The 26,842-nt window shown below is 41.6% G+C and overlaps 1 protein-coding gene and 1 long non-coding RNA gene across 3 annotated transcripts in view; one reads left to right on the top strand and one right to left on the bottom strand.

The window, feature by feature from the left end:
- The first annotated feature begins 870 nt into the window (after positions 1 to 870).
- On the top strand, positions 871 to 26,842 carry NFRKB (nuclear factor related to kappaB binding protein). Of its 2 annotated transcripts, none has more exons than XM_088139037.1 (27): positions 871 to 918; positions 2,065 to 2,156; positions 3,036 to 3,191; positions 4,205 to 4,406; positions 5,663 to 5,790; positions 5,972 to 6,146; positions 6,975 to 7,076; positions 8,135 to 8,208; positions 8,540 to 8,624; positions 9,594 to 9,795; positions 10,338 to 10,446; positions 11,010 to 11,136; positions 11,950 to 12,015; positions 12,735 to 12,814; positions 12,894 to 12,937; positions 15,956 to 16,013; positions 16,907 to 17,081; positions 18,244 to 18,350; positions 18,849 to 18,972; positions 19,799 to 19,878; positions 20,795 to 21,015; positions 21,534 to 21,813; positions 22,842 to 23,111; positions 23,609 to 24,397; positions 24,681 to 24,787; positions 25,591 to 25,726; positions 25,984 to 26,842. In XM_088139037.1, exons 3-27 carry the CDS (start codon positions 3,057 to 3,059, stop codon positions 26,107 to 26,109), a joined length of 4,002 nt encoding a protein of 1,333 aa, XP_087995163.1. In that variant the 5' UTR covers positions 871 to 918; positions 2,065 to 2,156; positions 3,036 to 3,056; the 3' UTR covers positions 26,110 to 26,842. The 2 variants fall into 2 exon arrangements, with proteins under 2 accessions (XP_087995163.1, XP_087995162.1); XM_088139036.1 differs by having other exon boundaries at positions 15,953 to 16,013.
- The window catches only part of LOC112541540 (uncharacterized), a 29,436-nt gene continuing 4,743 nt past the window's right edge, over positions 2,150 to 26,842 (bottom strand). The window contains exon 3 of the long non-coding RNA XR_015795842.1: positions 2,150 to 2,749. This is a non-coding gene — a long non-coding RNA (uncharacterized LOC112541540). The remainder of the gene's footprint in view (positions 2,750 to 26,842) is intronic.

The following is a 26,842-nucleotide window of genomic DNA, read 5'->3' as shown; positions in this document are numbered from 1 at the left end:
GCTTTGTACCCTCAGTGGTTTCGTCATCTCGTGCCCTCTTGCGGCATAAAGACTAAGCGAGTCTCCCAAAGAACGCCAACTACGGTCTGGGCTCTGCTAGGGCCCCCTTTAACTCCGCTCTTCTGGGCGAGGACAGCGTCTTTCCCCCCGGGAAACTTCTGCTGCAGCAGAGGGAGTCTCGTAGCGGGGCAGTAAGAGGCATTTCACCCCAAGCGACCGGATTAGGTCCCACTTGATCAGGTTCACACGCCAGCTTAATCAGGTCAGGTCAAGACCCAAGAGATGCATTCGCACAACCCGCAGGGCTCGGATAGGGTTACCCTTAGTTATGTGTCGTGCGAAGCCAGACCGTTTCGTTAGCTCACGGCTCCGGGCAGGTCCTGGGAGTAGCCAGAAAATGGATCAATTCAGGGAGCCCGTTAAGCGTGCAGCGAGGAAGGCGCCTCGCTGAAATTCACGGCCGTCGCTTTCCCTGCAGAGCTCCGCAAGGACCAGCGCGGGGAAGCCAAGCCCGCGCCTGCGCAAGGGGAACGCGCGCACGCGGGAGCGAGGCGAAGCCCGGCGTACAAGGAAGCCGCCGCCGAGCATTCAGCGTGCCGCGCATGCGCAGGCTCCTCCGCGGCCCTCGCGAGGAGGAGGAGGAGGCGTTCCCGGACCGCGGCGCGTCCTCGCCTTGAAAGCCCCGAGACTGGAGCGCTCGTGGAAGGAGGGCGGCCTAGTCGCACGCATGCGCGTTCCCCTCCTCGTCCACGCCGCCCCCAATCCGCGCGAGGCCGCCGCCGCCGCCGCCGCCGCCGCCGCCGCCGCATCCCCCGCAGCGACCTGGAAGCGGAATGCCGGAGGCGGGCGCGCGGGCAGGCGGAGCCGGCGGGGAGGGCGAGCGGAGGAAGGCCGCGCAGTCGCCGGCAGGCTGCTGAGGTGACGCCGGGCGCAGGAGGGGTGGGATCTGGGGAGGGGGAGATCTGGGCGGGATGAGTTGTGGGGAAGGGGGGCGAGGGCGTCGGTCTCCTCCCCCGATCCCCGCCCCCCCTTCCCCACTTGCGAAAGGTCCCCTTGACTGTCAGCTGCGACCTCTGTCGTCATCGTTATCATGGCTGTTATTACCCCTCCTGTGTGTAAGTTTATCTCGCCGGTGGATGAAAGAGTCCGTGCTCAGTCGTGGCTTGGACGGCTGGCTTCCTGCACGAAGGCCCGTCGTCGTCCTGCGCTTTGGTGGGGTGACCCAGTGGGCCCGATGATGATGATAAGGAGAAGGAAGAGGAAGAAGCGGATGAGAAGAAGAAAAGAAGAGGAAAAGCAAGAGGAAGAGGAGGAAGCAGATGAGAAAGAGGAGGAGGAGGGGTCTGTTGGGACTCTGCCCTTGCAGGAGAGCAAGGCGGGATGGACATCGAAGGAATCCCTCAGCTTTCTGTTCCGCTTCTGCCAGCCAGGGCCCTCAGCTGGTGTGGATGGCCTCCCTCTGTTGCTGCTCTACTAATTACTCTCCCAAAGGCTGTCTGGATGGTTGGCTGTTCTAGATCAGCCTTTCTCAACTTCTTCGTCCTGGAGGAACCCTTGAAATAATGTTCAGCTGTCAGGGAACCCCTCCATCAACATTAAAAATAAAATACGAAAACTTCATAATACAGTCCATGTCTAGTTTATATCAACCATGTTTTACATTTACAACAACTGCAAAGCAGCAAGCTGGCAGCTGAGTTGGGCCATGGAAAAACTCCCACCGCTGCGAGCACTAGCATTGCACAGTGAACAAAGTTTGAAAAATGATTTTTTTTTTCAATCGCGATTTCTTGTGGAAGCTTGGTTGAGAAAGGCTGATCTAGATGAATAAGCCACAGAAGATAGGGGGTTGCAGCATTGGGCAGATAGGTAACATTGGAGTGTCCTGGGGTTGTGCAAAGACAGGTGTTTCCCACTCATCCATTGTGAAGCCCTAATGTGCAAAATTTTGAGAAGTACTTAACACATTCATTAGAAATAGAATTGTATTGACATGATTCAATCAATAAAATAAAAAGTTTTAGAGGATAATGTTGCTAATGAACAATCATTTTATTTTTCCAGGATCAGCGTATTTCAGATGGCAGCTATGAGCCTCTTTCTTCCCTCTTTAACTAATGTTCATGGGTTGTAGTACACCAAATAAAAGTTCCAAGGTAAGAGATCCGTTTTCAGTCATTATTTGTGTATTTCAGTTTCAAATGAACACTGCAGTTCTGATATGAAATTTATTACGCGTGCATAAAATTAACTTTTGAATATATATTCTGTCCTAAATAGTTACTTAATCTCAGATCAGTCTTGTAAAAATGTCACAGGTAACTATGGGTACTTTGCATTTTACTGTTTTCTTTCTCTTCTTTTTCTCCCTTACCAATGGGGGAAAGAGAACAGAGAACCTGGAAAATGCATGGAGGCATGCTTGCTGTTTGCTTTTTCATTCTTATTTAACGCATTTTTACCCTTATTGGGAAAGTCTTATCTCTCAAAGAAGCTCAAAACATCATCTCATCTAAAAGGGTGACATACGCAAGGGTTGGGGAATATCAAGAAAAGGCAAAGGGAGAAGATCAGTTCTTTAAGTCCAGAAAGAAGCAGTAAACAATATGCAGTTCAGGCTAATTTCCCTTCCTTGGCTAGCAGTTTTGGGTTCTTGTTTGTTTGACAGACAGGTGGAGCAAGAACTGTCACAGTCCTTAAGATGTTCAGTCCCAGGGCAGCTGTGAGGAGTAGCTGAACTTCTTTTAATCTGACAGGGAAGATAAAAGAAAACAATTACTCTTTCTGTGGTCCATATAAGGAGCCAGATTACATTTTTCTGTGGTATGAACTTCTTCCGGGGGGCATGGAATAAAGGGTGATAAGGAAAAGTAGATATTAATGCTGCAAAAAACTTTGCAAAAAGGGATGGACAAAGAACTGAATGTATGTAATGCACTGCAACAAGGAACGTACAGTATATCTTTTTTTCGTGTTCCGATAAATTGGATTGCAAAAATAGCTTTTGAATTATAATAAGTTTCTTTTTGTTCAAGTGGTTCATTGGTGTATGAACAATGGATTCTCTGGATCATATGCTCACTGATCCACTGGAACTGGGGCCAACTGGGGAAGGAAATGGCACCCAAATTATGGAGGATTGCATGCTGGGATCCATACGCATTAGCCTTCCTGAAGATCTTTTGGAAGATGTGAGTAGACATCCAAGTCACAAAAACAATATATGAACTGAACAATTATCATAGTTATCTTCGGAAAGATTAAATCAGAAATGGTAGTCATGAAGTATTCTGTAATTTAATCAGGAAATATTCAAACATTTTTGTGAATCAGTAACTGGATCAGGATCATATAGTGAAGCAGGATCACTTTTCCCTTGTCTAAATTGTGTTGTGTTCTTCTTAGAATCACATGCAAATTCAGGGAAAGGACCAGACATTAGAATAACTGCTTGGGTAAAAAAGACCAAGTGCCTATTTCTTTAGTATAATTCTCTGACTGTTATTGGTGACTCTTCTGGTACCTCTAAAAAAATTCAAGTAGGGTACAAATAGAAAGCTGTCCTTTGTTACCTGTGCACAGCATCCTGAATGCAAGTATACTGCTGTTGAATATGGATGGTGATGTAAAGTCTTCCGCACTTCATCAAAATAGAATTGATTGTTCAAAAAAGGAATGTGATGGCTTTTTCTTTTATTTGTACAAAACAAATAACTGTGCTTCCAAAGCTTCTTTAGAAAATCCTCTTATAAGACGACTTAATTGAGCATTTGGCTTGAATCTGGCTTTTGTATAGTACCTTTCCCTCTGCCAGAATTAGAGGCCCAAGCTAAGACCACATCTCCTACTCAGTTCATCCTGCATTCTGAAGGAACCCGTGGGACACATCTTGTGTGTCCTGCCCCAGATATGTTGGACGTCAAGAATCAATTCTGCTTTCTCCATTGTGGGGCTCATATTAGGGAACAAACTGCAACTGAAGCAAGCCTCTCCTAACTACTGTTTAGGAATGAGCTCACAACAAATTTATTCACTCATACTTCTGCCACTCCTGTTTTAGTTTATATTTGTCATGTTTTCATGGATATTTTATTGTATCTTTGCAAGCTGCCCAGAGCTGCTAAGGGAATAGGCAGCATATAATTTTTTAAAATGAGGGAAAAAAATCCTTTTCTGATATCTTATTCTGTTATATTTTCTGTAGCCTGAGATCTTCTTTGAAGTTGTCAGTCTTTCAACCTGGCAGGAAGTATTGATGGATTCACAACGAGAACATTTGAAAAAATTTTTGCCCCGCTTTCCAGAAAACAACCCTGAATACCAGAATAATCTTATCCTGTCCCTGTTTAATGGAGAGAATTTCCGATTTGGAAACCCACTTCATATTGCCCAAAAACTCTTCCGGGGTCAGTGACGGTTTTAACATACACTTTAGAACTCAACTTTGTGTTTAGCTTTAACGGCTTATCTTGTTTTATCTTGTATTTTAAAATTACACTTATGAACCATTCTTATATGGGGCAGCTATATAAATACAGAAGATAAATAAATCTAGTTGCAAAAGCATCACAAATGTAAGATGATGAGTTTTTAGTAACTAAAATAGAAAAATGCTAGTTTTCTATAATAACCTTTATATGAACTGCTGCATAAAGTTGAACATAGTGCTTAATGTTTAAAGTGTTCCCATGTGCTCTAAGTGCAGATGATGTATGCTGTTTGTTATTACATTCATTTATATCCCACCTTTATTCTGAGAGCTCAGGATAGCTTATATGAGACCTAATTTTATTCCCACAACAAACACTCTGTGACACACACATAAACAGGTGGAGCTTCAGTCACATTGTCACTGCTGCTACCTTGAGGTTTTTTTTTTATCATACCCTGTGGACACCCCGTCTGTGAAGGAGGTTGGCTGAAAAAGTGTGTGATCTTAAACTTGGAGCTTCCCAGTCCCACACATTGACCCTTACACTGTTGGCCTCATGGGGCAAACCAGAGAGGAAACAAGACCAGATGAGCTACTTTATTATAAAGCTACATTGACAGAATCTGGCAAGTCTGAAAGTACTATTCTCCCCCATCTCCTTTACAGCCTGAGAAACTAGGAAGGGTCTCTTATGAGCCCCTTGCCCTGCCCGCTGTCCAGCTGTGGGCTATGCTGTCTCTTATCTGGCCATCCCCTTGGCAGTGTCTCTTTGCCCAGTCTCCCAAGGTCTTTCCCACAAGCCATTACATACACTGATGGTGAGCAGTCATGTGTATCCTTAAGGTCATATTGCAAGAATGTAATGATAAAATGTCCAAATTTCAGCAGCGGAATGTTTGACACATTCCTTGGAATTTGGGGTGACTTTTAGGATGGGAATGGGAGCACCTTGCTCCCATTTCCCTCCTTAAAACCCAACAATGGCCCAGCCCTTTCCAGTAACATCAGTGCTGCTGATTCTGGCTTTTCTAAAGGATGGGAGTTTTGACTTGGAGAAACATCAAGTCACTTGTGTCCTTATTTGTTTATGCAGAAATTATGCAGTATGTTTGGGATCCTTAAAAATGCCAGTTTTCTTTGTAACAGTCCTTCCTTCACCTGTTGCTAGGATTAAGCAAACAAAAAACAAACAAAAAACAACCAGTAACAACATTAGTGTTCTTGTTATAGATGGACATTTCAATCCTGAGGTGGTGAAATACAGACAGCTTTGCTTCAAGTCCCAGTATAAGCGCTACCTCAGCTCCCAGCAGCAGTACTTTTATCGATTGCTGAAACAGATTCTTGCCTCCCGGAATGTAAGTATTAGAAGACACAATTATGGGGTACAGAATGTAGATCTTAAACCCTGTATTTGTAGTTAGGATTGGTCACCCGTTACCTCATAGAACTCTAGATATCGAAAACAGCTAAACTAGATCTGCAGACTTAATGGTGCTGTAGCATCTGGAGTTGCCTTTTTCACTGTGTCTCTTTCAGCATCTTTTAGAACTTGCTAGGAAAGGGGGCCAAGATCTGGCCGTGAAGAGAAAATATTCCGCAGCTGCTTATGCTGCTGAAGAACGAGATAGACGAACACATCAGCGATACCTTAAAATCCTCAGGGAGGTTAAAGAAGAATGTGGAGACACCACCCTATCTTCTGATGAAGAAGGTACTAGTGTGGATTCTTGGGATTAATTGAAACCTTCAGATAGAGAAGAGTCTAGGAACTCTTTGCTAATATAGTATCCACTGAAAATATAAACTGATAAAAGAACATGAAAGTGGAAATTTGTAATATATGATATTACATAATTAATCAGTGGGGGCATTTGGACTTCAAATCCCATAATTTCAGCCAGTATAACTAAAGATTGGAAATTGCAATCCCTGCATATCTGGAAGGTACCAGGTTGAGATAAGGATTACTATGTACCATCTTAAACTTGCAGTTCTTGCAAGATTTTAAAATTGGGTTGTCAGCAGCATTTGATATATTCAGGGCTAAGATATTTAATTCTAAGTGTATTTGCTGAAGTTGTCTACACATAGTGTTTTTCATGTGTTTAAGACAGGAAGTGCTTTTTGATCAGGGTTCTTCACATGTTGGTACCTTGCAGTACTATTTACTTAAATTCTGTTCTGCTTAGGAAATATGGCCAGATCTTATTCTAGGCTATTTCTCTCAGCATGTCTTTCAACCAAAGTTATGGTTATAGAACATTATTTATTTTGAAGAATGTTGTTATTTCCATTGTTGCAATCAATTTACTACAATGACACAGTTTCCTTAGAATTACAGCTAGAAATAGATTTAACTTAACAATTCTTGTTACCTTGTGGTCTTTTAAAGGTACCTATATTGTTCTAAGTTTTCTGATTAAAGAAGTCAGAGTGTCAAGTTACTTAAATAGGTAATTGTGTCTACTGCTTAGGAAAACAATTGTGTGCTGAGATCTGTTCAGTATCCCTCTAGAAACCTGACTGTTCTGCATTTCAGATTTGAGTTCCTGGATTCCAACTTCTCCAGCCCACTGTTCAAGTCCTACTGTTCCTCTCAGAGTGATACCCACGTTATCAACCCAAGACATGAAAACAGCAGGTTTTGTATCCTAACCCACCTTGAAAATGTTCTGCACAGTAAAATTGTGCAAGATATTTATTTTTATTATAATCGTTAAAACTAGGTTTTCTAGGTTTTCTAAAAAAAAAAAAGCTGTTTCTTTTGCAAAAGCATTTTTTCTTATTCTGTGAGGGACAGTGGACAATTTTAAGAGAAATATGAAGGCTAATTAGGCTGTTGTTTGCCTGCCCCAAAATAAGCATAATTTTACATTTTTTAAAAGCACATAACAGTGTAATATTTTAAGCCTCAGAGATGCATTTTTGCTTAGAAAAGTGAAATGTCAATACTTACGTGGTAAAGTCCTGTTCCACGTCAACGTGGTTCCTAGCGACTTCATGTCCATGGCATTCCCCTGGCAGTAGCAGGGCAGTGGTTTGTCCATGCCTTCTTCTAGGAGATGTGTTTGGACTTCTCCGTCCAGCCTACAGCTGTGGTATATTTGCTGCTCTCCGGTCTGAGTTCTAATGAGGCCTGACTCTGCTTACCCTTCCAGAGTTAACCAGGTGCTGCTGCCTAGCTTGGCCAGAGCCTTTTGTCTATGTGAAGTCTCTGAGTTGACTTTGACTTCTGGTGATTCTAGGTAACAGTACTGAAGTGTTTCGCCATTGCCTTCCTTCCAGGATGTTTTTCAATTTCTCAATCTAGCCTACAGCCTTGGGGATCTCCCATCCAAGTATAGCCAGGTCTGACCCTGTTTAGCTTTTTCAGATCAGCCGAGGTTGGCTAGGTGCTGTCAATAAATTAATCCATCTGGCAAGGCTATTTTAACCTGGTAGGTTGTGCAACTGACTGGAGTTTTGTTGTCAAAAGGCAATAATTATGAACAATGCCTTCTGAAGAAGAACAGTTGAAGGTAGAGGTGTAATATAACAATGTAAACAATTACTACTATACTTTTAATAGTATAGTATTTACTATAAATACTATGTATAATGTATAGTATTATATATACATTATAATATGTATTGTAATATCACTTTATGTAAATAGATTCACAGCATCGTCTTAATAATATTGGGCTTGTTTGCCACCAGATAAATTGGATTTCGGTGAGAATAGCTTGAAGATGATGCTGAAGAAACACCATGAAAAGCGCAAGCGCCAACCTGTAAGTTAATGCCAGTGAGACACTGGCTCTTTAATATTTAGTTATTAGCACCGTTTAAAGTAGCAAAGGAGGACACTAACAGTCTGCCTTCCTTTTTCTCCTGCTAATATGTACTCAAACATCTTACTGTGTTGAATGAGGCTTACTCTCTCATAAATATATACAGGGTTCCAACCTAAATTTGGTGTGAGGAGCAAAACTCAGCCTGTACAGACCTAGTTGCTAGCAAAGTACAACAAAAAATAGGGTGTTTTTTCTTGCAGGTTTCTTTTTGCTATAAACCTGATTTTTTTTCTCTCTCTCTCTCTCTCTCTCCCTTTCTTCTGCATAGAATCACCCAGATCTCATGACAGGGGACTTGACTCTGAATGACATCATGACCCGTGTGAATGCCGGCAGGAAGGGATCTTTGGCAGGTCAGTGAATCAGATGCAGCAAACTTATGCCTTATCAGTAACTGACATGGAGAGTTTTTACCTTTCTCCGAAAAGATCCGTGAGAATTAAAGGCTGTGTATCTTCATGCAAAAAACAGAAGCTATCTTGAGTGTATGTAATCTCTTTAGTTTATCACCCCAATTTCCTGGAACTTTCAACTAAAAGCCCTGTACTAAAGTATTAGCAGTATTAAAAACATTTTTCTTTAAACTCTTAGATCTGCCTGGTATAGTTACAGTATTGGTGCAAGCACTGCCTTGCAGCAGGATAAGCCCATTGTTCCAAGGTATGAAGAGAGAAGGAAAAGATGACAGGAAGATTTTCTGAATGGAGCAGCAATATGTGTTACACTTTTGGTCTTTCCAATTTTGTAGCGGGTCGGTTGAGATGCAGGGAATACATTTCCATGTGCCCGATTGGCCTTTCAGTTTGTGTTGTGATGTGAGCAACTAATTTTCTGAACTCTTGCTGGTTTTCAACGATGGGTCACTTGTTACACAGTTGTTGTAACGATTTCAAAAATCCCAGAACGTTTGTAACCCCATAGACTTGTACAGTCACAGCTGTTATGTACAGTTACAGCTGCAGCTATTTGCATGTTTATTTGGGGATAAGTGCCACTGAACTTAGAATCAGCTTCCAAATAAGCATGCATAGTGTAAAGCAGGGTTCCTCAACCATGGCAACTTTAAGATGGGTGGACTTCAACTCCCAGAATTCCCCAGCTTGTGGCTGGGGAATTCTGGGAGTTGAAGTCCACCCATCTTAAAGTTGCCATGGTTGAGGAACCCTGGTGTAAAGGTATATGATTAATGTAAAGGGTTTTTTAATTCTTGATGCAGAAAAGATAGTAGCAATACTTACGTTTCTATATTATTTCATCAGGAGGACTGTTTTTAAAAACCATGTAGCTAAGTGTATCTTTTTTCTCTCTTGTTTTAAAAAAAGCTTTATTTGACCTTGCTGTCCTCAAAAAGAAGGTGAAGGAAAAGGAGGAGAAAAAGAAAAAGAAGTTAAAAGTGATTAAATCTGAAGCTGAAGATTTCTCTGAATCTCTTGGCAACCCTGAAGGGATTCCTCCTGTTTCTCAAGGTCCCTCCCCCATTCCTCCCCTGTGGGATCCTCCATCTCTCCCATCTGTTAAAGAAGAGTAAGTTGTTTCCAAAGAGAATGGCATTGTATATGTAATTCCTCAAAATGTAAGATAAACTATAGTTATAATGAAGCTAGTTCTAGCCACATTAAGATTAATCAGAACAACATGCAAGCTTTTTGCTTGCACTAGCAAAGTTTCAAACTCAATATGCTATGCATCAAGTAATCTGTTGTAAGTTGCAATGTTGTCAAATAAAAATTATGATTTATAGTAAGGCACAGGGATTCTCTTGTTTTAGAGTTACAGATCATCACTGAAAAAGCACCTAAGCATGCTGGTAGAAAATTTTGGGTCAGTAAGGGAAGCAGGAGGGGAAGAATATTCTGATATATAATTGGCCCAGTCACACATTTGTTAGGTAACCTCTGAGGTTGAACAGCTCTCCCAAACTGCAATATTGAGACACTTCATATTTGGATATCTGGAATAATATATGTGACAGTGCTTTGAACACAGAATGATATATCTAAGTACTATGATGGTCATGGTACCCGAGTACTTTAATTATGTTAAAATAAATCTACCTTCTTTCCAAGGCCTCTTGAAGACATCAAGCCGTGTCTTGGAGTAAATGAAATCTCTTCCAGCTTCTTTTCTCTGCTTCTCGAGATCCTGTTGTTAGAGGGGCCTGCTAGTCTCTCAGTGGTAAGAGTTTATGTTGTCACATCTCCTCAAGATGCCTTTCTGGAATTGGAATTATTCAGGCTAGAATTCTAGGGTCAGCCTTCTGTATTTATTAATTTATTCATGGATTCATTTTGTGTTGGTTGCCTTTCCTCTTTCCTCCTCCCCCACCCCCAAGAACAGTTTTCAACATTGTGGCTTCCACTTAGCCAATGCGAGTCAGGCAGCATCAAAAATTGAATTAATAAGTAATAAATATCCCTTCCTGTGGGTATAAGACTTTCTGATTTTATTTGCTCTGTGGTGATTTGAATGAGCTATATTTATTTGGGATATTTAAAGTACTGGTCCCACTAATATGGCTTGGATGATTTATTTATTTTTCATGATTATTGCTGCACATGTGTGCTCCTGCAAGTCAACTAGTACTCTGGGAGGAAACAAAGTCTATAACTATTTGAGAGGCAGTCATAGCTTGGCAGTTCAGTTAGCCATGTATGACCCCCAGCTTCACATCGAATGGCAGGCCATTGACAGCTTTTGCAAGCCATATAAATCCCAGCTGTTCATCTTGTTTTGTTCAGCTTGAAGATAAAGTCATGGACTGGCAGTCTTCTCCTGCCAGCACATTAAACAGCTGGTTCTCCTTTGCCCCCAACTGGTCAGAACTGGTTTTACCTGCTTTGCAGTATCTCACTGGAGTCAGCAGAGGTGAGTCACTTTTTTTTTTTCTGGATACCATCCAAAATAAATGATTCCATTAAAGCTAAAAGGGGTGCAGTTGCCAGCATGTAGAAAGGTTGCCTTCTTGACATTCAACAAGAATTTAAGTAAATTGGCTTTTATGGTGGCTTACAAACAAGTGTTGCTTATCCAGTTGGGTCAGAAGCTGCTCATATTTAATCTGTCCTGATTTTTTGATACCAGCCACTTAATGTCAAAGGATAGCTGTTTTCAGAATACAGACCTTGTGGATGTCGTACTGTTCTCTCTTTCAGATTCATTCAGTTAAAACAACCTGAAGAACTTTCTTCAAAACTTTAATCCACATGATAAAAAATAATTGACAGTATTTTTTTATCTGGGTGTTTCATGTTGTCAGATCTGTGTGGCCTTAGATACTGTTGTTTGGATCTAAAGGAAATTTTTCGCAAATAAAAAATTTCTTATGCATGTAAGAGTTGTGCTATACGTTTCCAATTTTGTGTTGTACTAAAATCCATAGTTTTTCATTTCCATGCCAGACTTTAAATAGACATTTTTCTTGTGGATTGCTTTGTAATGGAAAATACAGACTTCCTAAGTACAGTCAGGCATCTAGCTACAGTTCATACTAGGATAGAAATCCATAGATTCAGTTACAAAGTCTTTCGCTAGGGCACGCAGGACAGTTTATAGAAGAATGCTAACAAGCATTGATCGAACCTTGCATTTTCCGTAGGTTGAACTTTAATCCAGTGCTACAGTCTGAATTATAGAAAAATCTATTACAGTCATGTCATAGTAAAAATGTTTTTGTTACAGATGCTTCTTCCAGTTTTTCTCCTTTTGTTGAATTCAAGGAAAAAACTCAGCAGTGGAAATTGATAGGTAAAGTAGCAAAGCTGCCTTCTCCATCCTTCTTATTAAATCTTGTCATCTAGACTAATGAGCCATTTAGATTCCAGTTAGAAAATGTACAGCTAACAGAAGCTTTCTTCCTTGGAAGGCTGTTCCATTATCCTTACAGCTGTATGTTCATGCTCTAATGTGTTTAGATAAAAAGATGTGCTTCTTGTGCACATACGTATATATTCCTGAGATAGCTGTCACAGGATTGGCATCTTGTATCGGCAAACTTAGTCTAGGAAGCTTCTTCTCCAGTTCAGTCCTGCTTTATTCGTTGGGGGTGTTCTGTTTTGTTTTTGTTTTGTTTTTTTGCACAGAGCAGAACCTCTTTTCTCTGCACCAACTTTTGAGTTGGTTTTTTGCACCAGTATCCTCTCTGAGACTCTTTGGTTATTCTTTTGATTTTTCCCATCTCATTAGCTTCCCCCCACACAAAAATTACCATTGTTTGAATTCTTCCTTTCTCTTTTTGTTTATCCCCAGTACCCAGCATGCATTTTGTATCATTTACTTGGTCATCCTTCCTAACTTCTGTTGAGATGGAAATAAATACTAATTTTACAGTTTCCACACTTTTTCATTCTTTATACCAGAGGAATTAAGTGATGGAGGGTGGGGTACCCCAGCATCTTCAGTGCTGCTGTTAATAGTGTAGGCCTTAGTGGTCAATGGTAATCTGTGTGGCTCTTTCTCTTCTCCAGGCTCTTCCCAAGACCACGAGAAGGAGCTAGCAGCCCTCTTCCAGCTTTGGTTGGAGACAAAAGACCAAGCTTTCTTCAAGGTGCGATATTTATTTCAACCTGGGGCAAGTCCAGCTGGCTTAACCATCATGTTTCATAGTCTTTCTTTCTCTTTGTCAGGACAATGAAGACAGTTCAGATGCTACTACACCAATTCCCCGAGTGTGAGTATTTATGGATTTCAGAAATCTTTTCAAAAATCAAACTTTACCTAAACTTTAAAATACCATCTTAACAGTCAGCACTAAATACAGTCCAAGAATGTTCACGCTTCTGTTACTAATTAGTAATTCTTAAAGGTAAATATAATTTTTAAAAAATCAAAGGAGCTAGAAATATATTATTAGTAGTTGTCTTTTCTGTTTGTTGATTAATGATTTTCTAAAGCTATATTAATTCACAAACCCACCACACATAGAATATAAATGTCCAGTAATTTATTTAAGAATAATTTAGAATTATATACTTTGTATTCATTAATTATCACGTATCCAAATAAATGTTTCTCTGTTATCAGAGATGCTTAAAAGTATGATAGGCACTGTTGTGTTCATAATGCCCAAAATTGGTTTCTAGATTTCCTAAAATTGGCTTGCATATATTTCAAGTTATTTTCTCTGACTGGCACTAACTTTTTTGATTTACATTACTGTTAATGAGCCAGCCAGAACAGCTGCAAAAAAAGAAAGAAAAGAAAAGAGAGATAGAGTTTCCCCATCATCATCAATGTTAATTTATTTCTTACTGTAAAATGTTGGCTAACATATGAAAGATAGAAGGAATTTTGCCAGATTTTCAGTCATATGTTGGTTAACTTGTGTTGTCATGGTAGCATACTGAATGTCTTTCATTTTCAAAACCTCAGTTGCTGCTTAAGGTAGTTGCTTCTGATTAAAAAGCTTCTTGGTTTGATACATGCAAGAGAAGTATAATGTCATCCTGTTTACAGAGAATATGCTGATGTGGTCCATTCTCCCTCGATTTACTCTCCCTTGATTGATTGGAAGCTGCTACTCTTGATTAAAAAATGCTGTATGGAAAAAATCTCAGTACAAGTTAGATGATTTGGGCTGCTACATCTGCTGACTGAAATCTGTATTCAGAAGTGGGCAAAGTAGGGTCATCTTCCGGCTGCTTTACTATTTAACATTTATCTGAAAGCTTTATGACTGGCTTTGACTAAAATGCAATTTCACTCCCTAAAGCCACGTGAGACCAACAGCAATGCTCTTAATGCCAATGACATGGTTATTCTCTCCGCAACACACTTTAGTTTGTGAAGTCTACATGCCCTAACAATACTGCAGTGAGGGAAAGCTAAACACTCAAAAATCAAAATCATTTTTTTTTCAAAAAAGCCAGTATGCCATAAACATTGATAGCAGATAAATGGACATAGAGTTGGTTAAGATCTTTAAATATCTTTTTAAAGTTCATATTTCAGCTTTTAGGAGTTTGGAAGGAACAGATTGGATCATTGGAATATAAGGTATAGCAGAGTGGTAGAGCCATTCTAGGCTTTTTCAAGTAAAGATTTGACGCTCTTAAGATCTTTAAAACAAAGTTAATTAGGCAGATGTAGCCAAATGTGTTTGTATAAAAACTGTCACCTGCTGGAGTTTTTGTGTTCATGCTCCAGGTTTTAAAATGCATTTCAGTGAATCCCTGTATTTTGAAACAGGGACGGCCTCTTCAGATATAGAAATTCACTGTATGGTTTAGGCTCTTTCTCACTGCTGGCCACTTACCTGTTTTGACTTTCCAAGATAATTATATCTTAGCCTGGGAGAAATCCTGAAAGCACTTCAACACTATGGTTTTTCATCCATTTTTGTCAGTTTGACAAGGCAGGAACAGAATTCAAACAGTGAGAATGTGAGATAGACTCTCAAAAAGGGAAAAACCCCAGTTTTCATAAAGTGGGGATTAGCAGGAAGTTCTTTCCTCCTGTGTGTTGCTTGTGAGATCTTGCCTGTGTGCTCCACTGAAGAGTTTTGTCTTTGGATTGGTTCAGTGCTATATTCTTAACATTTTTGGTTGGGAAATGTGGCAGTGGCTCCAAATTGGAATGGAACTGTCTTTGCACAGTCAGAAAAATTGAGTCAGCGAAACAGGTGCTGTTGTGGTGTTCCAGTCTTTGGACTGACCTCATAACTCTTCTACATTGATGCCTAGGTGAACAGGGAGGAATTACATCTTCCTTCTGCTCTCTGACTAGGGTTCCAAGATCATAAAGAAGGTTGCATTTTTCTTCTTCCTATCACTATCATCACAATGTCTCAAATTACTGGAAATGCCTTAAGTTGAGCAAGAGCAAAATGGTGTGTTTCTGGAAACTGCTTTGTCCTAGGACTTGCTGATACTGTTCCATATAGAAAGGGAACAACAGGAAAAAATAAGTGCAAAAATGAGAGGGGGATAGAAAGGTATTTGGCAGAATCCTCACTGAAAGGTTACAAAGAAGTGATACCGAGCAAAATTTGGGAAATACAGTGCAGCTTAATGCATGTGTGTGGCAGACCAGATTTTTGCTCTTCACTTAGTTGAGAAATATATCAATGTGAGAAAGAAAGTTTATTGTATGTTTATTGATTTTGAAAAAGCATATGATAAGCTGAGTAGGAGTGAATTATGGAATGTCCTGTGTGAATATACTATAGATTTGAAGGTTATTTGCTGAATGTGATAAGACAGTGTATGATGGAAATAAAACATGGGGGCAGATAAACAGAATGTTTAGCGAATGTTAAGATTGAAAGGGAGTAAGAAGAGGCAAATACGTGATGTCCACTTAGCTGTTTAATGTGCATATGCATTTGCTAGTTTATATATTTAATTTCCCATTTTTCCCTTTTGTATGGCCTTTCTGTTTGAAAGATTGCTAAGGTAATCCTGAGGAAGATTAACATATTTCTCTAGAAATATTGCAAACACACTGCATTAGAACTTGTGAGATAACCTTGATTTCTAGATATTTTCTCCCTCTCTCTCTCTCTCTTTCTTTTTTTGTTAGGGAGGAACTCGGACAGCAATTTGAAGACCCAACCAATAAATGTGTGAAAGTTTAATATAATTTTTCCACCCATATGTGTTACCTTTCAGAATATTGCAGAAGCTTGTTTTGAGCTTCTCTGCAGTCATATTACGTTCATTGAGTCTCACGCTGTTGTCTGTTTCAGAAGGACTGACTACGTAGTCCGGCCTAGCACTGGAGAAGAGAAACGAGTTTTCCAGGAACAGGTAAAGATAGCAAGGATTCAGCCTCAGATACATCTGAAAAAATTTTCAGTCAGCACCCGCCGCAGGAGTGGTTCTTACTGTTTGACCCAATACCCCTTTTCCCAGTCTCAAATAATGTCATTAACTCCACAAAAAAACCCAGACTCTCTTGTTTTACACAAGCATCTTGGTAGCAACAATCCCAAACTGGTTCTTGACTCACAAACAAGCAATTATAAATTGCTTTGTTACCCCCAGGATATGCCCAAATTACCCTCTTGGGGATAATTACCCCCAGTTTAAGAACCACTGCACCATTGCTCTGTCTCAGTTCAATTTTGCCCTCATTAATGGCATCAACATTATGAGTGTTCGTTGTTCATCAACTACATTGCACATACTACCTATGGAAATGTTAAAAGCACATGATTAAATCCTGCTGATCACTGTAAGCAAAGTCCTGGAATTTCAAATGAAAACAAATAGGATATTTTCTTATGAGCACTTCAGATAAAATAGTTAGATTGTATAATTTTTGGCGGCCAATTATAAGATAATGCTAGGAGTTCAGAATCAAAATGTCATGCTGTCAAGTACTTCTCTTTTATACAGTACTTGAATTTTCCCTTCACTCTTTATCCATTATTCATTACATTTATCAAGCAACATTAAACCTGGAAGTGCTCCAAATTCAGCTGAGTGTAGCTTTTACGGCAGAGAGAGGTTTCTACCTGCATATGCTCCATTTGCATTATTTAAATATGACCAGTTGTCCTTCTTGATCTGTCTTCATCTGAGCATTGCCTTGACTAAAGCCAAAAATGGAGTTAACCATAGATGTTTACCGATATTGTTCTGCTGTCCTCCTCTGTGAATCTCTCAGTTGGGTGTCCTTCATTCTTCTATGTCTGCAGGAGCGTTATCGGTACAGCCAACCTCACAAAGCTTTTACCTTCTGCATGCATGGCTTCGAGTCAGTAGTGGGCCCCGTGAAAGGAGTGTTTGATAAGGAAACCTCTCTAAACAAACCCCGGGAACATTCTCTGTTGCGGTCAGACAGACCTGCGTATGTCACCATATTGTCTCTTGGTAAGTTTTCATCTGCAATGTGTGTGTATGTGTGTGTGTGTGTGTGTGTGTGAGAGAGAGAGAGAGAGAGAGAGAGAGAGAGAGAGAATGAGTTTCCATATGTGCCCATTCAATTTTGCAGTGGGAGGAAATGGGCAGCAGGGTAGAATTTAATTTGTTTCTAGTGTCAAACCATGCTGTGAAGCCATCTTGAAAATTGTCTATTGAATGGTGGGATAAAATGGTCCTTAATACATTATGATTCCAGGTTTAATTTTTGAAATCAGCAAATAAAAGAACTTGGCTATCAAGTAACCACATGCTGAGAGGAGATAGCGAGTTGAACATGTAGTTTGACAATGCAAAGTAGCCTCATAGCTTTAAGGTTTTTTAAGAGGAGTCACTTTGTGTGAGATGGGTGGCTGTAAATTTATATTTATTTACTGTATAAATACAGTAAATAAATATAAATAAATAAATAAGGCTCCAGGGGAGAGCCAGATGCGTAATAATGCTTCGGGGGCGGGGGAGAGAGAAACACTATTTGAACATATAGCTTAGCATTATCTACTGTGCCTGGCAGTAGCTCTTCAGTCCCTGAGACAAAGGCCTTTCCCAAGATAGCTTTTTGGAACGGGAGATACCAGAGTTGAAGCCTTGCTCTCTATTGTAGAAAGTATAATCCAGGAATAATTTTCTCTACCAGGATTCATCAGGTCCTGAGTAACAGATAGCAAAAGGAGGACATAAAGAGACCCATCTTCTTGTGTCACTTTAGTATAACCTTAGAAGGCTTGAAAGCAGGAAATCACTTCTTGGCCCCAAAATAGGCAAGAAGATTTCAGTGTTTTTACAGGAAACAGAACTGGTCATATATTTGCATTTGAAGGAGTGGAAAAGCATATTTACCATGTAGAGAAGGAAGCTATAGAAGTTGAGATCATAACCAAAGATGAAAAGGAAGCAATTATAGATGAATTCAGGGTTATTCTTGGAATCTGGATTGTCTGCATAACTAGATAGCTGCCTGGAAAATTTCTTTAGGGGAAAGGAGAAAAGCTGAGCCCCAAGCTGAAGTGGGGAAGCCTTCAAATAAATGGGGCATGAATAGTTCAAGAATTACTACTTCAGTACTGGATTCAGTAGGGACCTTGATTGTGCTTGATCTTTCTTGCTGTCTCAGTTCGGGATGCGGCAGCCCGTCTTCCAAATGGAGAGGGAACTCGTGCTGAAATTTGTGAGCTTCTGAAGGACTCCCAGTTTCTTGCTCCTGATGTCACCAGTGCTCAGGTAAGCTGGATATGTTCAAACCACATTACTGGTGTCTCAGAATTCCCATAAATATATATGTTTGTTCCAACCCAAAGTAGCAACACATTGTGATCCTTTTTAAAGGGTGTAGTTTAGCAGAATGTAAATAGAACTGCAGATTAACTGATGAAGTTGTAAAATATGCTTTTATAAATTTTGAATATTGAATCAGAAACTAGAAGTGATAACATGTAGGGATAGGATATGCTACTGCAACTAGGGTTATCTTAGAACGGAAGCATTCATAAATGATGTAGGCCTTAACAAGGGATGTTTTCTATAGATCTGAATATCCAAAGAGCTCTGTGTGTGTTTTTCATCCATCTTGCCTCTCAATTTCGAATGGTTTAGGTACCCAGTTCCTTCTTGTGGGGCACATTTCTCATGCCACACGCACATTCCTTCCTGTACTTCCATAGGTGGCTTCTAAATTAAAGTCTTTTGCACCCCTTATTTCATGGTGAATCCTTTTCTCAGGTTAACACTGTGGTGAGTGGCGCTTTAGATCGATTGCACTATGAGAAAGATCCCTGTGTAAAATACGATATTGGTCGCAAATTATGGATATATCTCCACCGAGACAGGAGTGAAGAGGAGTTTGGTAGGTATTGGCTGGAGGGTCCGAAACATTCAATTCACTGTAACATTGTGAAGTGTTTTTTTTTTTAGATTTTTTTATCCCGCCTTTATTATTGTTATAAATAACTCAAGGCAGTGAACATAGCTAATACTCCTTCCTCCTCCTCGTTTGCTGTAAACATGAAGAAAAGTCATGCTGCATGAACATCTTGTTATGTAAAACTCACTGCATTATAGAAATGAAGAAAAAAAAACGCTGGCTGTTGCACTTTATGATAAAGAAAGTCTCTGGCTCCCCAAATTGAACTATTTGGATGTAAATATATAATCAATTCAGCTTGTAGGGTTCCCCACATATAAACAATGTATTAAAACTAGATTCCTTCCTTCCTTCCTTCCTTCCTTCCTTCCTTCCTTCCTTCCTTCCTTCCTTCCTTCCTCCCTCCCTCCCTCCCTCCCTCCCTCCCTCCCTCCCTCCCTCCCTCCCTCCCTCCCTCCCTCAATCCTGAACTACTAGTAAAAACATGTTTTGCCCTGTTTATTATAAATTCTGCCATTACTGAGAGGGAACATATAATTTTCCTCTTGTTCTCCCTGAATAGCCATTGCTTTCTCATATTCATAATTTAAAGTTAAAGACATAAAAGCTGCCTGTAGGAACAGGCTTTCAGAGGTCATAAAGTGCCTTTAGAACATTAGTAATTTTCATGTATGACTTGCTTGTTCTAGGCTAGCAAATTATCTCACTTGGCAGAGTGGGAATTCTTGAAATCACACAAGGGCTGTGTAGGTGTGCATGTCTCTCTGTTAGCATCTGTTTGAGAACTGCTGCTGATTCTTCCTTCCAGAGCGGATTCATCAGGCCCAGGCAGCTGCAGCGAAGGCCAAGAAGGCTCTTCAGCAGAAACCAAAGCCTCCTGCAAAGACAGTAAGTTTCCCGGTGTAGCCTTTGGGGCAGAGATTTTCAGAGGGATCATTTACTGCCCTGCTCTGAAGGCTTGTGTAGGGGTTGATGTTTCTTCCACCATATCCTGTTCTAATCCTGGCTACAAATAGGTAGTTCATATTCTTAAAATGAAATGTGTTGGACCAATTCTAAGTTCGGGAAGATGAGTTTCTAGGAGAAGGGAATTCCAAGGAGAGCCATGTATCTGCATTCCCTCGCAGACTTGATTTGACATATAGATGAGGTCATAAAAAAACCATTCCCATCATCATTAGTGTCAGCCTCAGTTCCTGGTCCAAGAAGCTACACGTAAATAAAAGTAAAAGCAAGCTTTTCTGAGTTACTCCTGAGCTACATAGGACAAGGGGTGGGCAATAAAAATAGAAGCTATAGCTTGTTCACTCATGTATGAGTGGGCGGGGACACAAACAGGACTACGGCATCTTACTTCTCTTGTGAATGATGTGGTAAGTTGCAAACACAGCCAGTGAAAAACATTCTGTATATGGCAATACAATAGGCTAAGGATAGAAAGTTGTGATGCTTTCAGGAATTGTTGTCTTTTCACCACACAGAGAATGGCTGCTTGTTTTTTGTCCTCCTTAAAACTGTCCAGTGAGCGCGTAGGCAGCTCATATAGACTGAGTCTGCTCAGTGATCCATCTAGTGGAGTTCTGCCTGCAATGATTAGTAGCAGCTTTCTTGGTCTTCCCAGTCCTATCTGACGTTGCCGGGGGTTGCAAGAGGGGCGTTCTGAACCCCAAGCGTTTGCTGTGACACTGAAATGCAGCCCTTTTTTAGAAGTTATGTTTTCGTCCCTCTCCTGAACTTGTCCAGATTGCCAGGGGTGAATGCAGTGGGTCTTCCAAGGAAATAAGCTCTTTCATTGACCTTGCAGAAATCCAGCATCAAGGAGAGTTCAGCGAAAGGGGTGACCCCTGGCAGCTCTGAGCCCAGCCAGCTGAGCGTCAGTGATTCCAGCATGCCACCGACCCCTGCAACTCCAGTGACACCTGCCGCACTTCCTTTGCCAGCGATGCCTATTTCACCCCCTCCTGTCTCTGTGGTCAGCAAGAGTTTGTCTTGTGTTGCAACCGAGCAAGCAAAATCCAACCAAAGGTAACACTTTTGTTCATCTTAATAAAAAGTAGGAGTGGGTTGGAAATATCTATGGGTAGGATAAGGATAAGGCAGGGGCAGGAGATTAATAGGGTGCTAAGCAATGTACATCTACAAAAAGGGGGGAAAGTATGGCCAATTGTGCCAGATTTCTAAGTTATAGCCTTCCACAGGGGATTCCTCCCTAGCTTAGCAGGCGGCACAAGAATAGGGACTGTTCGGAAAACATTGTTGATTCAAGTGGTCTGGTTGGTTTGAGGAATACAGAAACATTGGCAGGCTTTCCAAGTAATTTGGGGAAATGTCTTCAAGTAGTCTTTCAGATGGTAAAGTATTTGTTCATTGAACTACTGTTTTTCTGAGAAAAGAATGACCTGCATTATGTCACCCTGTTTTAAACACTTGATCCAGTTGGAACTCTGTTGATTGAAAGAGTGTTCTAGCAGAAAGGTTCTATTTTTTGTATATTCATCAGGATTTTTTTGTTTGTTTGTTTGTTCTGTTTCATTGTTGCATAGCATCCTTTTAGTATCTTCTCCCACCATGCCACAGCTTGGGACGTTGCTCTCCACCCCGCAGAACACGCAGGCACAGCCTGGATCTCAGCTGCCCACCCCGCGGACAGCTAGCCACACCACTTCCTCAGGCCTCCCACAGGTCCGAGTGGTTACCGCTCAGTCTACCCTCCCCGCTCCATCTCAGCCAGCCCCAGCAGTAGCACAACAGCAGCCATCTCTAGCGTCTGTACCTCAGATCCGGGTTCCTTCCACTTCTGCGCAAAGCAAAGTCTTCTCTCAGGTGAGTAACACGTGTGAATGGGGGCGGGTGTTAGTAATCTTCCTCCCAAGCAATCTCTCCACCAATACTGAATGTAGAGTCAGCTCTGTAATTTCACATCTTTGAGTAAGAGTTGTACACAGCATAATTCAATGTATTGAAACTAAGGTATCTGAATAAATTATTCACCCCTTTATTTGTGCCAGCAGAAAACAGGAACCAGTGTAGCTGTTCCCTGTTTAAATACCTAGGTCCCTAAATAACTACTAACACCATAAAGTCTTCCATTTTTATGATTTTTTTTGTGGATGTCTTGCTTGGAAGAGCAAAATGCTCTAGGACTAGCAAGTACTCTGGAGACAGGATTTGGAGGGTTCTTAGCTTCTGTTGGAAGGAATCCCATCTCATTTTTAGCCTTTTTTTAACCTATGTTTTTCATGGATAGATTTCTCTTTCCACTCCCTTTGTTAGAGAACTGGGACTTGTTCTTAAATCTTGTGTTTTTTGAATGTCTGGATCATCCATGGGGGAGTTGTAGAGAAAGGAGATCTTCAGCCTCTGAACCAGCTACCTTTGAATGTTGTTACTAGCAAATAGATTTCCAAAAGGAGATTTCTGCTGTTAGGAACTTCCTTTGTAGAATGTGGGCCATTTGACTTTTCTGTGCTGCATCTTCTGCAGTGCTAAAAAGAATACTGAGTATGCGTAGGTGTAGGCATCTCTGTCTGAATTCAGTTGAATTAACTGAATTGGAGGGAAAAAATGGATGGAAGTGAGTCATGGACTTGAGTCATCTCTTAGATGTGCTATTTGTTTCTTCAAGTAGGTAAATCACGAAACAGGAGAATTATTCCAAGTGCACATGAAATATCATTGGACTGGAAAGGGGTCCTGACAAAAATGCCTAGATGTGAATTCCCATGAGTGATTTTGGATAGTGAGTGATGGCTACCTTGAAATTTTTGGTCATACGAGGCAGCCTAAAACAGAATGGAATGACATTGAGATACTGTGCAGTCGTTGCGATGATGATTTTTTCTCCCCATCAGGCTGTTGTGACGCTTCCAGTGAAAGCTCAGACCGGCCCAGTCCAAGTGCAGAGGACAACTGTTGCTGTAACTGGAACAGCTGGTGTCCCTGGGACAGGAATTTCTGCAACACCTACTCCTGCCCCCAAGCCAGCAAGTAGTTCTCCAAACAGTGCAGCACCCAATCCTTCCACTACTTCTTTGTCCTCCTCCTCCTCCTCCTCTTTATCCTCTTCCTCTTCATCCACCGCTGTCCTCCAGAATGTTGCTGGCCAAAATATCATCAAACAGGTGAGGATCTGCAGTCTGCTAAGAAATTACTGCAGGTAATTTACTGCTCACATGGACCCCTGGGAAACTCGCCAGCCATGCCTGATTTATTAAGTTCTTAAATTCATTCAAATGCTAAGCAGATAAAATACAGTATATAACTCCATGCCCTTCCAATAGACACAGCTCAGAAGGAGGGAGATGATAGAATGGAAGAGGAAATTCAGGCTTCTGACAGCTGCATTATAAACTGTAGGAAATAAACATCAGGACAAACATCAGGAGGCTACAGAGGCTGGAGTGGTGGGCCTGTTGCCTATTAATTTGTCAGTTTTTTTTTTAAAGACCTCTGAGCAAAGGCTCTAATCACTGAAAGACACTTTCACTTTCCTTATCAACTCTTATGACCAGTTTGACCTACCTGCCTCGCTTACTTGGTGTGGCTAGACACAACGCGACCAGCATTAATTGGTGTTTCTTAAACAGAAGTTCAGATCAGTGTCTATTTTGCCTTGCAGGTGGCTATTACTGGACAGCTGGGCATGAAAAGCCAGGCTGGGAGCAGCCTCCCACTTACAACATCCAACTTCCGTATTCAAGGCAAGGATGTTCTGCGTTTGCCTCCGTCCTCTATCACCACAGATGCCAAGGGGCAGACGGTTCTCCGCATCACCCCAGACATGATGGCTACCTTGGCCAAATCGCAGGTCACCACTGTCAAACTGACTCAAGACCTCTTCAGCACTGCTACTGCCGCTGGGAGCACTACTGCAGGGAAGGGCATCTGTGCCACCTTGCGTGTGACGTCAAGCCCCATCCAGTCCTCGGACTCTCCTGCCAAGACCAGCACACCTACCTCTGCTTCGCCAAGTTCTGCTGGACCAACCGTGGTCAAAGTGACACCGGACTTGAAAACAGTGGAGTCTGCCAGTTCAGCCTTCAGACTTATGCCTGCTCTAGGCATGTCCATGGCAGAGCAGAAGGGCAAAGCCATGACCACAATGGCATCCTCAGAAGCCAAGCCAGCGGCCACCATAAGGATTGTGCAGGGGATGGGGGTGATGCCTCCCAAACCTGGCCAGACAATTACAGTTGCCACTCATGCCAAACAGATGCCGCCTTCTTCTGTGAGCGTGTCTGGCCCTGTCCATACCTCAGCTGTTTCTCTGCCGACCATGACAGCTTCTGTCTCCAAGGCAGTCGCTGTAGTGTCAGGAGCGGCAGGAACACCCATAACTATAGGAACAGGAACCTCCACTGTGCGACAGGTCCCTGTGAGCACCACTGTGGTATCCACCTCCCAGCCGGTAAGTAATGTAGATTCTCCAGAGACTACGCGAGATGGGAAAATCTCAGCGTTGTAGATAATTCTCTGTTTTGTTATTCTTCTGTTTTTCTTCTGCCATTAGGAATTGTTACAAGTGCTGTGTGCAGGGGTTATATGTATTGTGATGGTCTGTTTCTGCAGAAAGGAGAAGTTTGGGGGAGAGGAGGGTTGCAGGGGGAAGGAGTATCGCTTTCCTTTGGATATTTATAGGGCCGATGGAATGGTACAAATAATTTCTGCATATTATTTACTTTTTTGCCTAGGGGAAGCTGCCTGCCCGAATCACCGTGCCCCTCTCGGTCATAAGCCAGCCTGTGAAAGGCAAGAACGTGGTGACTGCTCCCATCATCAAGGGCAACCTTGGGGCCAAGTGAGTAATGTAGGAGAAATTGGGAATCTTCAGTAACAAATTTCTATGGCCTGTCATTAGGCCACTGGAAATCCAATAAAAGAAGGATTGAAAGTACTGAAATATGCTAATTCCTTTAGCCACTGAAAACTTTGTAGAGCAAAACCTCTGCCTGTTGAATGTGTTAAGTACTGTTCAGTTTGGTGTTGTTTTTTTAAGTCCCCTGGGTGATAGTGAATGATCCATAATGTCCTGGCATTCTTAACGTTATTTGACTATCCCTGTTTTCCCTTTAAAATTGTTAACTTCACACCTGCTCCTGTAGCTATTGAACTGTAATCCATAGCTAGTTAGAACATAACAATTTCCAGAGTGAAAAATTAACTAGTGATTATTTTTTCATAAGTCTGGCTGCTCTTTAAAGTACAGGGGGATTTCCTGCCCATCCCCTCGGCCACGTGGCAACTGCATTTCCCCAAACCCTTTGTAGTGAAACGTGCAGAATTCAGCTGTTTGAGATCTTGAACACACAGGGTTTTCGGTAGAGGGCCTACTAGGGTGGCAGCGATGTTTCTTCCTGAAGCAGATGAACAGCAGCTTCTTCCTTTAAAGGAGAGGCTGCTAATTTGGCAAAACAACAGCTTTCGCTAAATAAAACTTTGGAGACCTCAGCGTTAAATTGAATGCTTCCCGGCATTCATGTAAGATATTGGGAACCTGGAGGCTGCAGTAACCAATGTGAAAAGGCCAGCCTAGTGCAAAAAGAGTCTGTTTCCCCCTGCCCCCAGTACATCCCTGACTTCTGGATGGCTTTCTTTCCACAGCATTAGCGGGTTGGGGCGAAATATCATCCTCACCACAATGCCAGCTGGAACAAAACTGATTGCCGGGAACAAGCCAGTGAGCTTCCTGACTGCCCAGCAATTGCAGCAGCTGCAGCAGCAAGGCCAGGCTGCCCAGGTAAGGGCCCCCCTTCACTCTCCTTTGTCATCACGGCTTGGCTTTGAAATGCCATAATCACCCGATAATTGCAGTTACTTTTTTGTGTCCTTTATTTGTGCATTTAGAAAGTGCTTCCGAGATGGCTGAGGATTTTGGGGGTGGGGGGAGGCAAGCTTTCAGTAAGAAATTTTGTTTAATGAGAGTTTCCGAGCGGTACTGATATTTTCTGCGGTGGCGGTGGTGGATTTCTAATCTCATTGCTCTGTTTTGGACAGGTGCGGATTCAGACAGTCCCAGCCTCCCACCTCCAGCAGGGAACAGTGTCTGGCTCTACAAAAGCGGTATCCACTGTAGTTGTGACAGCGGCCCCATCTCCAAAACAGACACAGGATCAGCCATGAAACTGTCAACAGAGTTATATTTTTTCAAGAATCGCTCTAGTTCTGTTGTGCCATTTCCACCTGAGTGATGTCTTGCTCATGCTGGACTTGGCAAAGGTGTTTCCCAATATACTAGAAGCAGCTCTGGTGGTCCCTTGGGTTCTGAGCAGGCAGAGCCACCCATACAAGTACAGCTAGTGTCGCATTTTAATGATGTCCACGTTGAATTGAATGATTAGGGGTCCCTTTCAATTCTTGGCTCGTGCTGGTGGGAATGTAATGTTTCTACACGGGATTCTGAATAAGACAAGAAGAAAGGAAGTGCTGGAAGTAATGGATCCTGGATCAGTCTGGACTTCAATTTTATTCTTTTTGCAATCTGGATTTTTAATATTTGTTCCCTCTGCTTTTGTCTCTTCTGTCTGTGTATTTTTATAACTGTTTTTTTTAGAACGGAGACCATTTCTGGCTGATGCTTCTCTAGCCTGCACCAAATTGCACAAGAGAATCTTGTATATAGATGACTTAGCTGTGAATAAAGCCAAAAGTCAAGTTCCTCTTTTGCTCCCTCTACCCAACTTTGAAAATGTTGGTGGCCTTAATGGGACATGAAAACTGCTTCTTGAAATGACAGGTGAAGGCAGCCTCGATCCAGAACTTGGTCACCACTTACCTGCTCATTTTAGTGGAGATTGAGCCTAACTATTGATTTTTATTGCTTTTTGAATAAAGATTGCCAAACTTTATGAATGAA

Source organism: Python bivittatus, unplaced genomic scaffold (genome assembly GCF_059951505.1).
Source record: "Python bivittatus isolate LINGU-HERP-01145 unplaced genomic scaffold, Pbiv_v1 ctg000320_np1212, whole genome shotgun sequence".
NCBI classification, from domain to species: domain Eukaryota; kingdom Metazoa; phylum Chordata; class Lepidosauria; order Squamata; family Pythonidae; genus Python; species Python bivittatus.
This window is presented reverse-complemented; position numbering and strand designations above follow the sequence as displayed.

Excerpts from the sequence above, each read along its gene's own strand:
- NFRKB (XM_088139036.1), top strand. The coding sequence starts at position 3,057 with ATGGATTCTCTGGATCATATGCTCACTGATCCACTGGAACTGGGGCCA. Across the intron at positions 12,938-15,952 it reads ACTACACCAATTCCCCGAGT|AAGGACTGACTACGTAGTCC; the intron begins GTGAGTATTTAT and ends TGTCTGTTTCAG. Across the intron at positions 16,014-16,906 it reads AACGAGTTTTCCAGGAACAG|GAGCGTTATCGGTACAGCCA; the intron begins GTAAAGATAGCA and ends CTATGTCTGCAG.